We start from the raw sequence: 18,973 nt of genomic DNA, 5'->3' as shown, positions 1-18,973 counted from the left end.
AATGTAGATGGTATTTTGGCAAGTCAAAAATCAATACTTTTTAAAAGCTTTGAAAAAAAAAATAAAAAAATTACGAAAAAACAGGAATTTTTACCACGTTTTGGCTAACTACATTTTTTTTAAAATGCTCTAACTCAAAAACTAAAAACGCAAACACTTGAAATTTTCACTAAATATTTATATTAGCGTATCTTATACATGGTTAAGTTTTCAAAGCGTTTTCCTTTATTTATTAACAATTTAAATTTTCGATTTTTATAAAGTTTTTTTTTTAGAAATACCGATATAAAAAATTTGGGTGTAAGAAAACTCTTGAAAACTTAGTACAAGGTTTATTACAAATTACACTTATCGAAACTAAAAAGAATTGGAAATCGTTCCACATAAATTTTTTTTATAAGCCCATATAATCCAAATTTGTATGAAATAAGTCAAAATAGCAATCGTTTTCATGTTATTTTGAAGATAAAAATTCATACATTTTTTTTTATTTATACTTAAGGTGTAAAATTTTAACACAAGGTTATCCATAAATTATTCTTCTAACAACTTTAAAAAAATTTCTACCGGACTTTAAGGATAAATTTTTATGACCGTTTGAAATTTAAATTTTTACGAAATTACATAAAATAACTATTTATCCTCAAACGATTTTAAATATTTATTATTATTCATAAAGTGAAAGTCGCAGAAACTCAAAACTTTTACTAGTTATTAAGTTTGACATTTTCTTTAAGCGTATTTTTTTCAAAATATTATACTGATTTTTAAGCAACTTACAGGCACTTGAAATATTCGATTTTTCTTAATATAATAATAAGAGCCGTTTTGAATCATTTTTGTTAATTAAATATAGTTATATAGGATATTTATAGAGAAATTATATCCAAATAGAAAATTTTTGGAAGACTGCTTTCTATATATAAGATTATGAACTCATTCTATTTTTAAATACCTACTACTACTATAATTTGAGCCAAGCCTATATTTAATTAAAAATAAATAAACAATATAATATTGAGTAATTTACCGGTTCTAGTATATTTTGTATGTGTAGTAGCGCACACTTTATGGGTCAAAGGGGTCATTCGACCCCCTAAAAAAATTGGGTGGTTAAAAATATTTTTAATTTTCTAAATGTTATTTCAATTTTGAACATGTGAAACTTGATTGAAATTCCACTACTTTAAGCACCGAAATTACCTTTAATGGAGTTGTCGGATTTCGTTGACGAATTTCACTAAGAATGAGTGTGTGCCACTGGGTATACATATATGTGTATTAAGCTAATAATTAAATTTATCTTTAGAGCTTAAATTAAGTAATTAACATCTTACCAATTACCTTAATATCTGTACATTTAAATTATTTATATTAGTAAAACTATTAATTTATAATTGTATCTCAATGTTGCTCATACTTCAGTTGGTGAATACAGATACAAACTATTTTAGTCATTATATGAAAATACACTGAAAAACTTCTTGCTATATTTTTATGTCACCCAATTATTAAGGTGAATATGACTAGTATATTTCATAGTATCACTTTTTTACCAAGCGGTTTTTAAATAATGAATATTGATATTGAGTCGATCATTGATAATTCCCGAAAATGAAAATTGTAGAATTGTTTGTTGGTGTAATTTTTGTTCGCCCATTTTTATTCGTGAACACATTTTGTAACATTTTTCTAAATCGACATTTCATACACATTATCAATGTACGATTATATTTTAGTTTCGCGCTATTGCAGACCAGTAGTAATAATGCGTTTAGATGCATAGTAATCGTTTCGAAATAAAATAAAAGCGGTTTTTTTTAGCCATTGCAATACGTATAAAGCTCACGAGTAAAATTATTAAAATGTTTTAAAACTCATAAATCCTTGTACTGTTCTGACAGGATTTCAATCAGATATCGATCGTACCGGCGGATAAAGAAAAATGTAGTACGATCAATAATAATGGATCGCGTCGAGGGCCGAAGCATTGCCATTAGTCTGTGTGTGTGTATAATATGTGTATAATATGTGGCACGTGCGACTTGTCATCGAAATGTAACAAATAAAAATAAAAACCCAGAGTAGGTACACATAATGGAGAATCAACCACCGCCTAGAGTGCCAGTGGTACGCGGTGAGATGACCCTCCGAGAATATTTATTGGGTTTTGTGTAAAAACGTGCGCGGAGACGGTCATCATCGTCCATGTAATAATACGTCGAAGTCTACGAATGCGCGCGTCGACACGGGGCGGTCGGCAACCGGTACTACGACGGCGGTGCAGCGCGTGCAATCAGCTGTCTCGATACCCGACTACGTCGTTCAGTAGTCTGGTTGTCACCGTTTAGAACGCATGTCAGTGCGATGCGCATCGCGTGCTCATGATATATTTTAAACAGATTTACAAATTTTATATTATTCGTACCTTATTGTAAAATAAGAATAATATATAATAATATTGACAGTTCCAGAGTTACTTTTTATTTCTTTATTTTTTTTTTTTCAAACTCTCACCAGGTGTATTTTAATAAACGCTCGTTGGACACACAACGGTCCGTGCCGTGAATCGAAAGTAAATTCGATACGAATTTTTAACGAAATCTCGAAATTTTTCACCGCTAAGACTAGGTCGGAATCCCCTGTTGAATCGTCGTTGGTCTTCGTTTTCAAACGATCGCGGAGGAAAAGTTTTACCGATTCGACCGGTGCGACGGATGCGCGTATTCAGCGTTGTGACCGGGAATACCCTCAATCCGAACATGATGAACTTGATGTGCACCGAATCGCAGAAGGTGTCCGAGGACAAGTGCTTTGCCGAAGACCGGTCTATATTCCGGGACGAACGTGCGGTCAAGAAATTGTTGGAGACCGAGTCACAGTATGTGCCCGAATGCGATTACATGGCGCACTCCGGTGCCAATCTACAGCCCTTCATGAGAAGAGTGGTGGCTACTTGGATGTTGGATGTAAGTATTGATAGTGCCTTAATGTCACGTGCATTTTAAACTCGTTCGTATCGTCCGTAATTATTTATCTGAAACGAACTCATTAACCACTTCCGGTTCACGCCGTGGTCAGTGTATGGTTACGGTTTGTCATTTAGTTTTCGGCGAACAAGTTTGTAATAGCGGACGTTATTAACAGTGATTCTTTTCATAGTTCTACATCTGTTAATTGAACCGTAATGTCTTATCAACGAAATTCTCGGAGGAATGTGTACATTTGCTCGTGATAACTCACGTCATAGCCTACGGGCAATAAAACCGCTGATTACAACAGCTGAATAACTTTTTTTTTTAAATTTTTTTCGCTGAGATAACAATATCATTTCGTTTGATAAAATTATGATTTTTCATTAAATTGATTTTAAGCTTATCGTCAACGGTCAATCCGGTTATAATTTGGTTAATTTTGTTGTTATACTTGTTTTCCAATCGATGTGAAATTTGAAATTCATTGATAATAATATCGTCTCCCTTTAAAAGTAAGGAGCGTGTTTTATTATTTTACAAATATATTTAAATGATTAAATTATTATTTTTGTTATTGATTGATGTGCGTGTAAATCAAAGTATAATTACATTTAATATATTATGCAGCTCACACGGATTTATGTGAAAATAAAAAACCAATACCTAATAATAATAATAATAAGTCAGGGCCTTCGTATAATAACGTATGGAAGTACGTACGTACATGTACATAGAGACACACATACGTACACGTGGACTGGGTAATTTGAATACAGTCACTCGAAACTGATGCATTATTTATGTGTCAAAGCAACAACAATAAATGTGTGCTCGGGGCACCGCGGGTACACTGCTCGTCGGAGCGACGACGGACGTGTTTGCGGTGTGCGCGTGTACGTTGTATATATTATTCACGCATGTACCACCTTTTACCATTGCACGTACTCAAAATACATATAGGTTATATATATATTGCAATTCGTCTACTTGGTGCGTGTAATAGGCGCGGTAACAGCAACGGCGGACGGCTGGAGAACGGTCTATACCGAACTTTTGACCGTGAATATTTATGTGCATTTTTATTTTATTTTCTTACGCGCCGCGTACATTCTCTATGTACGGCACACGCTTTACATTACAGCTCGACGGCAACACCGGTGACTACGGCCTCCACCGCGGGTTCTCGAGTTCCTCTTTAATATACTAATTAACGTTTGTGAAGCGTTTACATGACATGCATAAGGCTACATGTTTGTGTGTGTGTGTGTGTGTGTGTGTGTGTGTGTGTGTGTGAATGTTTGCTATGATTGCGTGAGTGTGTGCGTACGTGTTAGTGTTTGTGTGTGCGCGACAATAAGCCGTTCACATATTACACTTAAGAATGTATGATGATATTACGTAGGTATACTTTTTTTTTTACAATACATTTCCGAGTATTTACGGGCGTGTGAGAAGCAAAGGTGAATGTGGTTTATGACTTCGAACGCCGTGTTTTCTACTTGGTTAAAGATATTTTTTTCATCACCTAGAATGAGTTCTATCAATCATTTTTTCATGGAAAATAATTCATTTTTAATAAAAAAAAATAAAAAAACCCATGTTTATTAAATATCCTATTCAAATGTATACATTACTAAATACCTAAGTACACTGCAATAACATTACTTTTCGGTACTTTAGTGTTAATATTACTTTATTTATGTTATTAATTCATATCATTATTTTACTTACACTTCTAATAATAATTTAAAGTAGCCTAAAGTGTTCTTGATCAACGAAAAACGTAGATATGCAGATATGTGCCGTTGTTGATGATAAAAAAAGTCTTTCTTAAGTAAATCTCTTGTGTACACAAATACTTGTATTCTTTTTCGTCAACTATAAAATGTAATAAAATACTATTGTTTAAGTTCGTTTTTTTCTCTCGACATCCTTAAAATTACTTAATTTGATGTAAATGTAGATTACAATTTAGATTTTAATAGGGTTCAATGACTTGTAGTATATATTCAACCTGTACAAGGATTCACATTAATTACTCGTATATAACAGCAACAATTATTCAAGTTGCACATATTTTTGTTTATATAATATGAATTATGGATATCAGGTATCATTTTTTTTTCCTAAATGAATTGTTATGAACTGAAGCTTTTATATTTTATTTTATTATTATATCATTTTCAAAATATAGTTCGACAATTAAATCTACCGAAACTAATATAACTATAGGTATATAATTATATATAATGATTATTAACATTTAAATCTCATATATAACTGCTTATTTTATGTGGGTATAATCCCAAAAACAATTTGTGAAATTTGTGAGAATGGTTTTACCTTATGCTATATATTTTTTTCCATGTATAGGTATGTGAAGAACAAAACTGCGAAGATCAAGTGTTTCCGTTATCTGTAAATTTCCTTGACAGATTCTTATGCGCTTGTGATATATCGAAAACGCACTTGCAGCTCACCGGTGCCGTATGTCTATTACTAGCTTCTAAAGTGCGACAATGTACTGCACTTTCCATTGAACTTTTATGTTACTATACTGAAAACAGCGTAACTCCAGAAGAGATGAGGGTAAGTAAAAGATATTATTTAAAAATATTTTGTATACATGTATAGAAGTAATAAATCTTGTAAGGTTTAGTATTTAAAGGAAGTCGTCTCGGTCGACTGTCTTTGCCACAATATCCTGCGATCATTATCTTAGGGGACAAAAAAATAAAAAGAAAAAAATGAAATTATTAATTGCAGCTGCTTTGGCTATAATATAATATAGAAAAAAACCACATTGCAATTAAGGCGTAGTACTGTGTTTCCTTAAAATCCCTAGCTTTTATTGTTATCATCTTCGTCTTTTGTCATATGTTCCGGTTTTGTCGTCTGACTAATAAAAAAAACTCGGTCACGGATCTAATACTCGACACACGATATTAATTTTTGCTCCTATTTATAGCTACAATTATTTTTTCAATGTCGTGGTGATGGAAGGTTTTATATAATTATTTATTTCCTGACTAAACTCTTCTGGTAATTATTTGTCTTGGTCTTAATGTGATACTTGTATGTATACACTATGTCCCATAAGTCCCGTATCATCCTTAATATCTCCATGGGAAATCAATATATTTAATCGCGTTTTTTTTTTTAAAATACTTAGTATGGAAATTGTGATTAAATGGCATAAAATTCAATCTTTTTTTTAAAAAAATTCAAAATTTCAAAAAAAAAATTTTTATGCATTAAACAATTTTCAATTTTTAAGATAACCATTTTCTTGTGCATATTTTTTAAAACAGTTCAAAAAAAAAAAAAATAAATATTAAAATTGAATAAAAATTGACCAAGTTAGAGCAAGTTATGTTTTTGAATAATTATAATAATAGTTGTTATTTAGCAAAACACGAATTGCTCAATTTAATCAATTCCGATTGGAACGCTGATTTTTTATGGCAATCTGTAAATATCTAATTAGAAAATATTAAAATTAAAATTCATATAATAATTTTAAAGTTGATTGTTAACAGAAAAAAAAAATTATTACATAAAAAATAAAATAATACATTACATTTTTTTTTATAAATGTTCGAAGTGACCTCCATTATTTGTAACACAGAGCTGAAGCTTTTGGACCCAAGCGTTTTTAACATTTTCTAATGTCTCATATAAAATATTTTGAATATTTTGTTCAATTTTGTCACGCAGATCAGGCAATGAACACGACGGACACACAAGATTTTTCAAATAACCCCATAAAAAAAAAATCCATTGGTGTTAAGTCGGGTGACCTAAGTGACCAAGCACTGGATTATTAAAATGTGAAACAATGAATTTTTTTGTTATAATTATTCAAAAACATAACTTGCTCTAACTTGATCAATTTTTATTCAATTTTAATATTTTTTTTTTAACTGTTTTAAAAAATATGCTCAAGAAAATGCCTATTTTAAAAATTGAAAATTCTTAAATACATAAAAATTTTTTTTTGGAATTTTTGAATTTCTTTAAAAAAAAAATTGAATTTTATGCTAACCAATTAGAATTTTCATACTAAGTATTGTAAAAAAAAACCGCATTTAAATATACTGATTTCTCGTGGAGATATTAAGGGTGATACGGGACTTATGGGTCACACTGTATATATTTATCTTTCGATATTTTTTAATACATGTTAGAAATTTACATTTTTGTGAATAAATAAATTAGTATTAATTTTAGTTTCATTCATCTGATGTACGTGTTTTATAAGGAAATTAATTTACCTTTTTTTTTTAAAGAAATTTACTTTGTAACTTAAAATAAAATTTGTGTTTCAAATATTTCATTTATTTTCATAATTCATTTTCAAATTTAAAACGTACCTAATATTTATATTACGAAATAAATAATGTAAACAATTTAATATTTCTTATACTATTAATACATATCTGATTAGTTATTATTAGATATAGTTGTCTGATTGAACCAAGGATTAAAATAACTATTATGCATCAAAAAATTATAATTAACTATCATTAGATTTAACTTTAATTTGCTCTAAACGTAAGTTATATATTATTGAGAATACGCATATTAATAAAACTATTTATTTCATTTTTAATTTGATTAGTTCCAGGATAATTCAAAACAATTTTAAGTGTGCTTAGTATATGGTAATGCTTTAGGCCATAACCAAACTAGATTTCAATTTTCATTCCTTTTATTGCGTTGGTTGTCTAGCAAAGGTCCGGTCCCTTTTCTCAACGGTATCGTGAGAATAATATTATTTTTGTTGCCATTTACCGTACACACTTATATTGGAAACAAGTTTGTGGCAGGGACAGAGCTTATATCTATGTTTAACATATATGTATTATAAATATATTATATACATAATATGTATGTACGACGGGCGTGTCAAATATTTTTTGATATTATATTATGTCCTACAATGGAAACATACGTACATGTTTGAAATGTTGCCGACCAGGTTTTAGAATTGGCAAATGGGCAGAGTGAAAAAAGGGTTTTTTTTATTTCTTACCCTCGTAGTATACAATCAAATATCCCGCACGAGGTCCTCTGCGTGCTTAGATAAACATGTGTATCTACTTCCTTGAAAGCGTACATGTGAATCGGGGCGAATTTAACGCACTTGTACCACAAATAGATACTACGCGGTAGGCAGAGCAAGAGACCGGTCAATGGATTAGCCCGGTGTGTACGTATGTCCTATAATATTGTATTTTTTACATTAACCTTCATTGCATAATGTTACTGTGGACGATATGGGAAAACCTGTAAATCGTGTTTGCACGCGAGCGTATCCGGCGTTTGTGCCACACGTCTTCATACTTTCCCAACACCGAGAACTTTTGTGAATCCCCTACATAGCATTTAATTCCGGTTTTTCTTTTTGGTATGATTCATTCATATTCCAAGAAGAAGAATATAGGACTTTTAAGCGTTTAGTGGCAGATTTTAGACCTTCAAGAAGTATATAGTTGAGTTTTTTTAAATCGAATTACGATTGCGTATATTATTTCGTAGTGGTAAAAAATCGAATTTCAATTCAATGAATATGAAATATCTCTGGGGCTTTTATGCAATATGCAATATATTCCTATAGTATGTAATAAACGGTCCGACCGTTTTTACTTGCCCTTGATTTGAAATTTATTTTATACATAAATTATGGTTTTCGTTTTATTCAAACTTAAATCACATAAATAATCAGTATTTTGACGTTCCGTATTATTTAACTTTAACGGCTATGAAACATTGCCTAGGTAAAACCAATGAACCGTATCCGCGAATAAAAAAAAAAAAAAATCTCATGATAAATCCCTTTAACCCACTATATTTCATATTTAAGATACATCTGAAGATGTTAGGTGTATGTACCTTGTCTAATGAGATTTAAATAATGCATATGATACAATCCGCAGCCAACCGGTACAGAGGATTCGTTCCGTGTCACCGAATACCCATTTATTTCAACGCGAAATCGATAAATCAGTCAGATGATCAACCCCTTTTATGCATCGGCCCTTACTAATACCCATACACATTTTTAGTGACATCACACATATCTGACTGGTTTATTCCGTTAAGTTCTCTAGAAATGCTTCTACTATGTCGCGGCTTAAAAACTTGTTTTATTTTCTATACCTATTTCAAATATACGACATTTATTTATAGGTTTACATATATGTACCTAAATCATCTCCTTATCAATATTATATTTTTAATTATCCCTCTAAATATGTCGGAAATACTAGCAATCAGCTCAAAACTAAAATTTAAATTTAAATCAATAAAAACAAAATAATCTTATTCCTTAAAAGGTACCTAAACAGTTTTTTATTGAAAAAATATTAATATTTATATTAATAAGAAAAAATAATATATTTAGTGAACTATTTTACAATTTGTTTAACATGAAGAATTTGTATTTGAAAAATACAATAATTAGTATAGTTAAATCACAAATAATCTACAATATATTATTAGGTCAGTAATAAATCATTAATCATATTTCGTGAACAATTCTCATTTTTTTTATTAATCTTATCGATGTGAAATAATGTTTGAATTAACTGGTCTTATAATAAATATTACGTCAATGACTAATGTATTTGTTTTATGAATTAGCGTCATAAAATCTCATAATACGTTAACTTTTTTAATTAAGTATTTTTTCTTTAAACATTGTTCTAAAATTTAATAGATACCTAAAATATTCTTAATATTATTATACAATGTAAAAAAATGTATAATTATATAGCTTTATTATATATTATATGTGTTAACTATTTATGGATCAATGTGTTATGTTCAATGATATGTTAATATTAACATTGCACATTACAACTAACTTTTGTTAATTTTAATTATTGATTTAAAACAACTTTTATAAATACTTAATTGGTTTATACATCTGTTTATTTTATACCATTGTCTATTAATGAATAATTTAAATTAAAATAGAGTTACGAACTTGGTCATTTATTATTTCAAAGAACGTAATATGAAAAATATTGTAAATGGCATATAATTTCAATATATAAGTCACATGAGTACAATGTATTCATAGTTCCATAAGGAGGCACTAGTTCTTTTACTCGTTTTACTTTTTAATGCATCTAATACTTAAGTGCAACTTTAAATAATTTTTTATGTATGTACATGTATTTGTGTAATGTTAACTTATTATCATATTATATATTATGATATTAAAATTTAATACCGTCACATCCCTTATTGCTCAAATTATCTGTTTTTGTATTGCCGGATGTTGATGCGTCATAACAATATTCAAGGAGGCTTGTAATTTGTCTGAGTTTGATGACCTAGTCAATATGGGTCAATATAGGCCAGTTTCCTGTCTGAGTATATCGGAAAAAGGAAATCTTTTATTTGAATATAACGGCATTGTGTGTATACAATTCTTCAATCCTTTCCCACCAACTAAAGACATTTTTTTTTCAATAATATTTTTCAATCGAATTTATGGCCTAATTACAATATCCTGTAGCATATTAAAAGAATATTATATTCATTGCGTAAATAGACAAGACGTCGTATATCGATTACAAAACACCCTTTGTTCGTCATGAATTTTGGTACACCGAACCACGTTATGTGTCGGGGTCATGGTTTGCTAGACATGTGGTTAAAATCATCCTTTTTTAATAGAATAGGATGTTTATATGTTCAACTCGTCATACAACTGTTATGCCGCGTTTCCTTATTTTTTCTTTTTGCGTCGTAACAGGCAATTAGTTCCACCGAAAGTATTATTATGTTTTCACTCTTTCTAAAAAAGAACTTGATATCTACAATACTACGCAGTATACAGGGACTTAAATGATAAACAATTTGTTAGGTTCACATCAACGTTTTCCCATGTTTTTTTTACGCTCCAGTACGCGTAAACATGTACATACACCTTTGCGAAAATATTGTTTTAATTAATATTTAATAAAATATAGGTTAATTAATAGTAGGCCTCGCTAGGGTAATGGTATTTTGCTCCCCATACTAAACTATATTTATATAATTTTTTATTTGACCACTATAAAACTATTGTATTCATGTGTGATATGTTAAAACATAACTCTAAATTATATAATTATTAAAATTAGTAATATTTGGTTATTACTAATATTAATCGTTGAAATATAGTATGCATTAAGGATGAAAATTATTTGATACTTCAATACAATACCTAACAAAAATAATTTTTTTTGCGTTTTCGCGTAATACCCCCATAAAACGTTTAATAATAATATTATATAGGTGTGTGGTGTGCCACACTAACCCGCGGGAAGTGGGCTTGTCACCAGCGATATTGACAACACAAGTAGCTAGTTTATTAGACGGAGCATTTAAAATGCAAAAAATTAAAATTAAAAATTATCCAAAATATTTTATAATTATATATCAATAATAATAATGTATTATTTACAAACAACAAAATAATAAATAAATACACAAATTGAAATGCAAAAAAATAAATATAAATTTGGAAAAGTACATCATAATTGAATTATTAACAATAATAATTGGGGCATATGACTTGGAGCATTTTCATATTTGTTTTACACAGTCACAATAATAACAGAGTATAAAACTACTTCGAATATTCGAATATACGTTATATCTCTAGTATGCATTATTAAAATAGTTGAATACTGTAATTGGTGCAAATTTAAAGAAATGTAGATAACCATCAGTCACAAGTCGACCATTTGATTGTTACATGCTCGGCGTGTCTACTTCCTTAATCAGTATTTATATATTTTTGTTATCTTTTTATTCGCTCATTATAAAATGTGTGTACTACTAAGTACTGAAACCTTTGTATTTGGGCAATTAAAGTAAAAACATAAAAGACATGAAGGAAAACAATATGAAATTTTTCACGGATCTGTGGCTTTGAAAGCGACGTGTAATTGTAGACTTATTGCGTGCAGGGAGAGTTTAAATTTATATCCACCCTTATTTGTTCATAGTTATCAGTCACGGGGAAGCCATCATCTTGTAAACGAGCTGGTAATTTGTCCACATTTAGTGGAGCATTGTTTTGTGTATTCATGTGAACATATCTCTAATGTGTATAATATGCAAATCTGTATGTGTAAAAATTTGAATTTATGTATCGTAAATACAAAGATATAATTTCCTAAACTAAACTGCCTGGTGAAATGAGAACCAACATTTCTTATATATATTATAAATTATAATAAAATATTTTCAATTAAAGAAAATACAATTAAGTATCAATGGTACGATTAAACGAATAATAATAATTCTCCTAATTTAATTGCGTATAAAAATGTAGTAAATTAGACTATTTTTATAGTTTTTTTTTTTTTTTTAAATGAAAATAATATTTCATTAATAAATATATTTAAATAAATAGATTTATTAATTATTAGCACATATTGTTTTAAACTTAGTGAGTTTTCTAGGTTTAAAATAATTTGAGCGTCATTAGTTGAACTGTAAAAAATAGATTATAAAAAAAAAAAAATAGCATAATTATTAATTATTTAAGTGAGTTTCTGACTTATAGATATATTTGATAAGTTATAATATTATTTTTATAAATATGTGAATGTGTTAACATGAAATTTCACCGAGGAAAATATTCAATATTAATATATTTTAATATTATAAAATAAGTTTACTATAAAATTATGGATTAAAAAAGTTTTAAATTAATAAATCGGCTCTTTGAATATATAAAACATGACATGTTATAATATGTTTAGTATACATTATATCATAGGAAATTATGATATTTTAGATCAAGTAAAATATTATTTAAATAATTTATTTGTTAAGAATTTCTTGTATAAACTATACTATCTTTATAACTTAATATTTTGCTAATATACTTAAAAACATTATTTAAATATCTTATTATCAACTTTTATTTCTTAGTACTCCGTACTGAAGTTTTTTTTTTTTGGCTTTAATTATTTTTAACTTCACATAGCTTCGTGAAACACTAACTCGCTCAGAACAGGTTCCACATCCGCCACAGACGAGTTAGTTTCGAAATCATGTATGACGTGCCCACGGCAGCACCATACGGAACAATACCTATGGGGTTTTTGATAGGCTGTCTAGAATTTCGCAAAGGAATGAGCAATAAAAAAGACCGGCAACTAGACGTCTTTTATTGACCTACCTTAAAAAAATTCGTACATAACCTGACTACAAGTGATGAAATTGACGGCGGGAGACGATAAAAACCATAGATTTCATTATTTGCATTTGTGACTAGGATTAAGAAATATTCCCCTTCAAACTTATTGTGTATAATAAAAATATTAAAATACAAGTCAACTACAAGGTGTCTTTATTTAACGTTTGTTGAATAAATTTTACTTTTGTTAAATCAACCTTGCCACAGTTATACTTATTTAAAATAACAATATATTTTAATATTATACTGAACATATTAAATACATAATAATTTTTCAAAAGTATTCATAGTAGCACTTAAATATAATGAGAAAAGTAAATTTGTAAAGTATGTTATTTTATCTGGTATACCTTATACTAATAATTTGTATGTATATTGCATAATTGTATCAGTTATGTGTATAGATCATATTAAACAACGTGTTGTAGTTTATTATAATTTCTATCGTGTATGCAAAATACTTTGATTTTTTAATTCAATTTCAAGTTTAATTTTTCGACCGTTTATAAATTGTAAGCATTGTTCACGTCTATTTTAGTATGGGAAATATATTGGTTGTTAATGTAATATTATAGCAAAGAAAAATATTAAATTCCTCCATTATATAATATTACAAAAGAGTTTTAGAGTTCCCTTTAGTTGGTCGTTTATAAAACTACTTTAACGTGTTTGTCGATACAATGTTTTTAATTGTTTTCTTATTGTTTTAACGATCTTTTGTAATCACAAACAATTGTGAGACCAGTGAGACAGATTAGGGTGACAAAAATTGGTTACGTAATTTCCCTTCAATTCGCCCTCTCGAATCCATTGAAACGTACATGGTTGTTCCGTCTAGACATTCGCTGTATTAGAGAAAATCAAATTATATGTACTTTAACTTTCAGAGATATATATCGACACGTGTTTTTGATATAGTAATTTAAGACAAAGGCTAAAATATTGTTATAATATTATATCATGAAATATCTTGAGTTTTAAAATTAGTTACTTAATTTTAAACTTATATTTTTCAGGAATGGGAGTTATTGGTTATTTCTAAACTCGAATGGAGAATTGTTGCAGTCACCAGTTTTGATTATGTGGATCACATTTTGGAACAAATCAAGTGGAAAAGACGAAATGATTCGATGTTACGAAGACATATGCTGACGCTTATCTCTTTTTGCTATATCGGTAAATATTAATTGTTTATAATTCGGAAAGCTTCTAAATTATTTAAGGATATGAGGTAAAGAAAGTGCTAAAAAAATGTCTTAAGTATATAACACTCATATTTACATTTCGTCAAAGATTGACGACCGAAAACTTGGTGAACTGTCCAAATTTGTTTTATTAGTAATTATTATACAATAAACTTATATAATACTCGTATATAATATATATTTATACATTTTATCATAAATCACTATTATTAAAACAATTGTTTACAAAGTACGGACTTAATATCTTACTTTAGGTGTATTATCTTCATTTACCAAGAAGTAGAGATAAAATTGTCTTATATTTAAAAACAATAATAAAATTTTAAAATATGTCAATTTATATTAGTTGAATACTATATTTTGATTATTTCGGCACAGAAAAATTACCCTTTAAAAATAATTCATTATAGTTCAATTGTTTTTCTACTGAAATTAAACTTAAATATTATTTACAATTCAGTAGTCGATGACGAATGTTTCGCTTTCCATGACTATTTACCTCGATCACAATGTTAACGCGTTAATTTACATGTTTTTGAGTTACAAATAAACTATAAAACATTAACGATTATTCATATGTATGTCTCAGTGGTGGTAACATAGACCTTCGAAAGTCGGTTTAAGGTCTTAAATCTAAAAAGGTAAAAAAAAATATTACTACTATTAGGAGTTTGAACAACCATAAGCACCGAGTTCTTCACTGTGAAATATCGTTATCTTCTTGTTTTCTACACAACAATAGTTCAGTGTTTTTTTAATTTTTTTTATTGTTTATATTATGTGCAAAAAATGTGGGTTTATTAAGCTTTTAGTCTTAGTGAATTTGCGTCTGACTGATTATGTATACATAATACAGTTTTTTGTTTATAGTCTTATCTAATCAAAATGTTTGTTTTGGAGCGTCCAATAACCTCAATTACTTAATTATATAATTTTTATCCCTATCATTAACGTTTTAACAATAATTATATTACTTTACCATTATTCATATCATTTATCTATAGGTTTATATTATTTATACGTAATTTATTTTATATTTTTTTCTACGTTTTGTTTTGAGAAAATGTATTACCCTATATTTTTCTCTATCTTAAATCCATGGAGACCTAAATAGTGGATATCACTGAAAACCATTATTTTATTTTTTTATGTATTACATTAATTTTAAGATATTTAATATCAATCAACGTGTAAGTTGTGACAAATTATAGTTATACAGTATAAGATAATATGTATTTTAACAATTATGTATTATTTTAACAGACACAATGTGTATGTAATCATGCCTGTGTTTTTAAATAAATATAAATTGTTCTCTTAATTTGTCTCAAAATAGCAATTAATTAAATAAAGTAAGCTTAGCAATAATCATCTGCTTATGAAAGTGGAATGTTGCTTTGAAAGTAGGCCAGTCTTGTACTCTGTACGTCGATTTATCGCTATTTGTTATAAATCAAATTTCCTATTCGGTGCTGATAAGTTTGCCAATGTTAAATGAAATAAAGTTTTTTTAACCTTATGCCAGTCAATATATAGATGAAATAATTTTTGCCCCCCACACACCCGACCGGCGGGAGAGTGCTGCATTATTTCGCAGCTGCTCTCTGTGCACATTGTATAATATTATACGAAGCTATTGTGCGTACACAGGTACTATCGTATGACTACTACAGGGCCTTTCACTATACGTGAACAATAAATAGCAAAAGAGCGAAAGACCTTTTAAAAAAGCAGATAGGTAAGGCTTCCCCCCTATTTAGCACGCGCTGTGTGCTCCCCATTCCCCTCTATTGGTATTTCCACTACTGGTGTGTGTTTTGATTTAGTAAATAGCTCCGGGACTTACGCCCAAAAGAAGACTGGAGGGGGTGGGGATCACACATCTGCCTCTAGACGAATTTCAATACATCACGCATACGCATTACGCGAGGTTGAACAATCTAATTATAATGTACAGATACATAGGTTTAATAGTGCGAATTAATTATATTAGTATACATACACTGACATAAGTTATTTAAGATGCACAACAAATGCAGATTTATTAATTATTTTAAAATTTTTAATATAATATAGCATTGAAGTTTTAAATTACATGAATTATAATTTACAATGTTTTCTTATTGTATATTTAAAAATACATTTACAAATCCTTTATGAGTTTTAAAAAAGATTATATTTTAATGTAATTTAACTCTTATTATAAAATGATTGATTCATTTACAATTTGCTAATAATTAGTTGAATGCGTATGCGGGTCAAATTGACGTGAATGGTCAATTAAAAGGGAATATTCTAGTAATTAAATTGGCAATAATGTATTATATTTAATTGTTAATACATTTATACTGGCTGTCACGTGCACTGTTTTTATTTTATTTATCCATCGAAAATCGCCATAAATAGTTATATTGATTTCTCTTGCCCAGTAAGATTTCCCATTAAATGTCAAAATTATTTTTGATATCTATAGGGGCATAATGCCCTATGGAAAAAATAACAAGGGAAAATTATTAGTTTTGTTAAATAGGTATAATGTAAATCGAATAAACTTGTGTTTGTGTTTAATATTTTTATTAAATATTTGTATTTTTATTATTATATGTACTTAAAATTAAATATGTGTTATAATCAGTGCTCGGGACTTATAGCACTTAAAATTATTAAAATAAGCACTTAAAAATATAATTGTAAGCACTAAGATAAGCATTTAAAAAATTTAAAATTAAGCAAAAACATTTATTTAAAAAAAAAAAAAAAAACTATTTAATTCTAATAAAAAAACCAAACAAAATAAAAATAAATTTTCACTTTCAAGAATTTTAATGGATTTTCTAAAGGATTTTTTTGAAAAATAAAATGTAAACTGTTCTCTCTGTTCTTGATCATTCTGACTTTTGACACTCAGTTCTATTTTCAGCGTTGGAGTATCTTTGTTAACCCTACAACGATACCTTGGACGACGACGAACTACTTGACAACGTAGATAAATTAAGAATTATTTTTAATTTTAATTTTATCAAAAACGACTTTGCAGGATAAAACTATAAAAACGTAAAAAAAAACTGATCAAATAAACAAAAATAATCTGAAAAACTGGAAATAAGCATTTTTTTAAAAAATTGCTGAAAAAAGCAAAAAAGGCACTTTCAAATTTCATAGTTGTACGTGTTATAACTTGACATACGCTTCTATAGCGCTCTGCTACATTTTAAGTCGATCCATTAAAATAAGCAAATGCTTTAACTCCCAAGCCCTGGTTATAACATTTTAGATGGTTAAATTGCATTTATTGCAAAAAATCTTAATACAATGAATTGAAAATCAAAATATACTTGTATAATATTTTTCACAATTCTGATATACTTATATATACGATTACTTAAAATATTTATATAAATTAACTCTAGTTTGCTATGAATTTTTCTATTGTACATTTATTTGTCATTTACGCAATTTATTTTGTACAGTTAATGATGTAGCTACATTTAAAAGTTTCACATGATAAAAATAAAAACTTCCCCTCTGATATAAATTAGACTTTAAATCGTTAAAAGAAAGCTTTGACATAGATACTCATGTTTTTTAAGGATATGGTAAACTCAACTAGACATTATTACATTTACACCAAATACTGGGCCAAATACTGTGTTGAATGTAAAAAAATTTTAAGTTATACTTTTTTACATTCAACATATTGAAACACATGACTAGTATACGTTTTTAATAATATCTCAATTTCTTAAGGTATGTGACTCCTAACGTTTCTGAAATTATCGATTAATTTGTATATTTCCATTGGTAATAAATTTATTGCTGATTTTATACTGACTCAGGAGTTATATTCGTGGTGTAACTTTTGTTCCGGTTTTGCATTTGTAATCCACGTAGTTATTTATACACAAAAATATGGTTATCTCAGTCGATTAAGTTCTTATTCAGTCCGAAAAATATGTTCTCTATATGTATTTTTTAGTGGAACACTCAATATAATTATGAAATGATATACGGTGTTTTTCATATTTTTCTGTTCGATTACAAAATGTAATATTCGCTTATACTCGTAATAATTATATATGCACTAAACAGATAATTATGAAATTATCATCTGGCTCTAATTTAAAACTATATTTAAGAGAAATGAGATGATAAAATATGATCCACCTGTATTTTGTTGGCACGAATTGGTTTATTATTCATCAGGGCCACCTATCTATCCTCGTTAGAAATATAGATGAATGTATTTTAGCCGGTGCGGTTAATGCCAAGGGTAATTTCCTTGGCCTTGGATATGAGCACGTGATTAGAACACGTGTTGGTTATTGAACCTTAGGGTATACAGCCTTGGTACTGTTATTGCGTATATGTATTTTATATAGTGCGTAATAGGTGTATATACATATATATATAATTAACACATTGTGCATAAGACTTAAAAAGAAATTTGTTGTTCATCATACAGATGTGTTGGCGACGATGACCTCCATTTTGAAAAATGAACACTCAATTATTACTACTATCATTACTATGTATGATTACTACTACTACTACTACTACTACTACTACTACTACTACTACTACTA

The 18,973-nt window shown here is 28.5% G+C and overlaps 1 protein-coding gene across 1 annotated transcript in view; it reads left to right on the top strand.

The window, feature by feature from the left end:
• Window positions 1-2,458: 2,458 nt before the first annotated feature.
• LOC112694631 (G1/S-specific cyclin-D2-like) overlaps window positions 2,459-18,973 on the top strand; it is a 37,524-nt gene continuing 21,009 nt past the window's right edge. Inside the window, exons 1-3 of the mRNA XM_025570162.1 lie at window positions 2,459-2,969; window positions 5,349-5,564; window positions 14,202-14,361. Of these exons, the coding sequence (XP_025425947.1) occupies window positions 2,718-2,969; window positions 5,349-5,564; window positions 14,202-14,361 (628 nt within the window). The 5' untranslated portion in view covers window positions 2,459-2,717. The remainder of the gene's footprint in view (window positions 2,970-5,348; window positions 5,565-14,201; window positions 14,362-18,973) is intronic.

Source organism: Sipha flava, unplaced genomic scaffold (genome assembly GCF_003268045.1).
Source record: "Sipha flava isolate LNK unplaced genomic scaffold, YSA_version1 131_pilon_pilon, whole genome shotgun sequence".
Taxonomy (NCBI): domain Eukaryota; kingdom Metazoa; phylum Arthropoda; class Insecta; order Hemiptera; family Aphididae; genus Sipha; species Sipha flava.
Note: the sequence above shows the minus strand (reverse complement) of the source record. Positions and strands in the feature narration are given on the sequence as shown.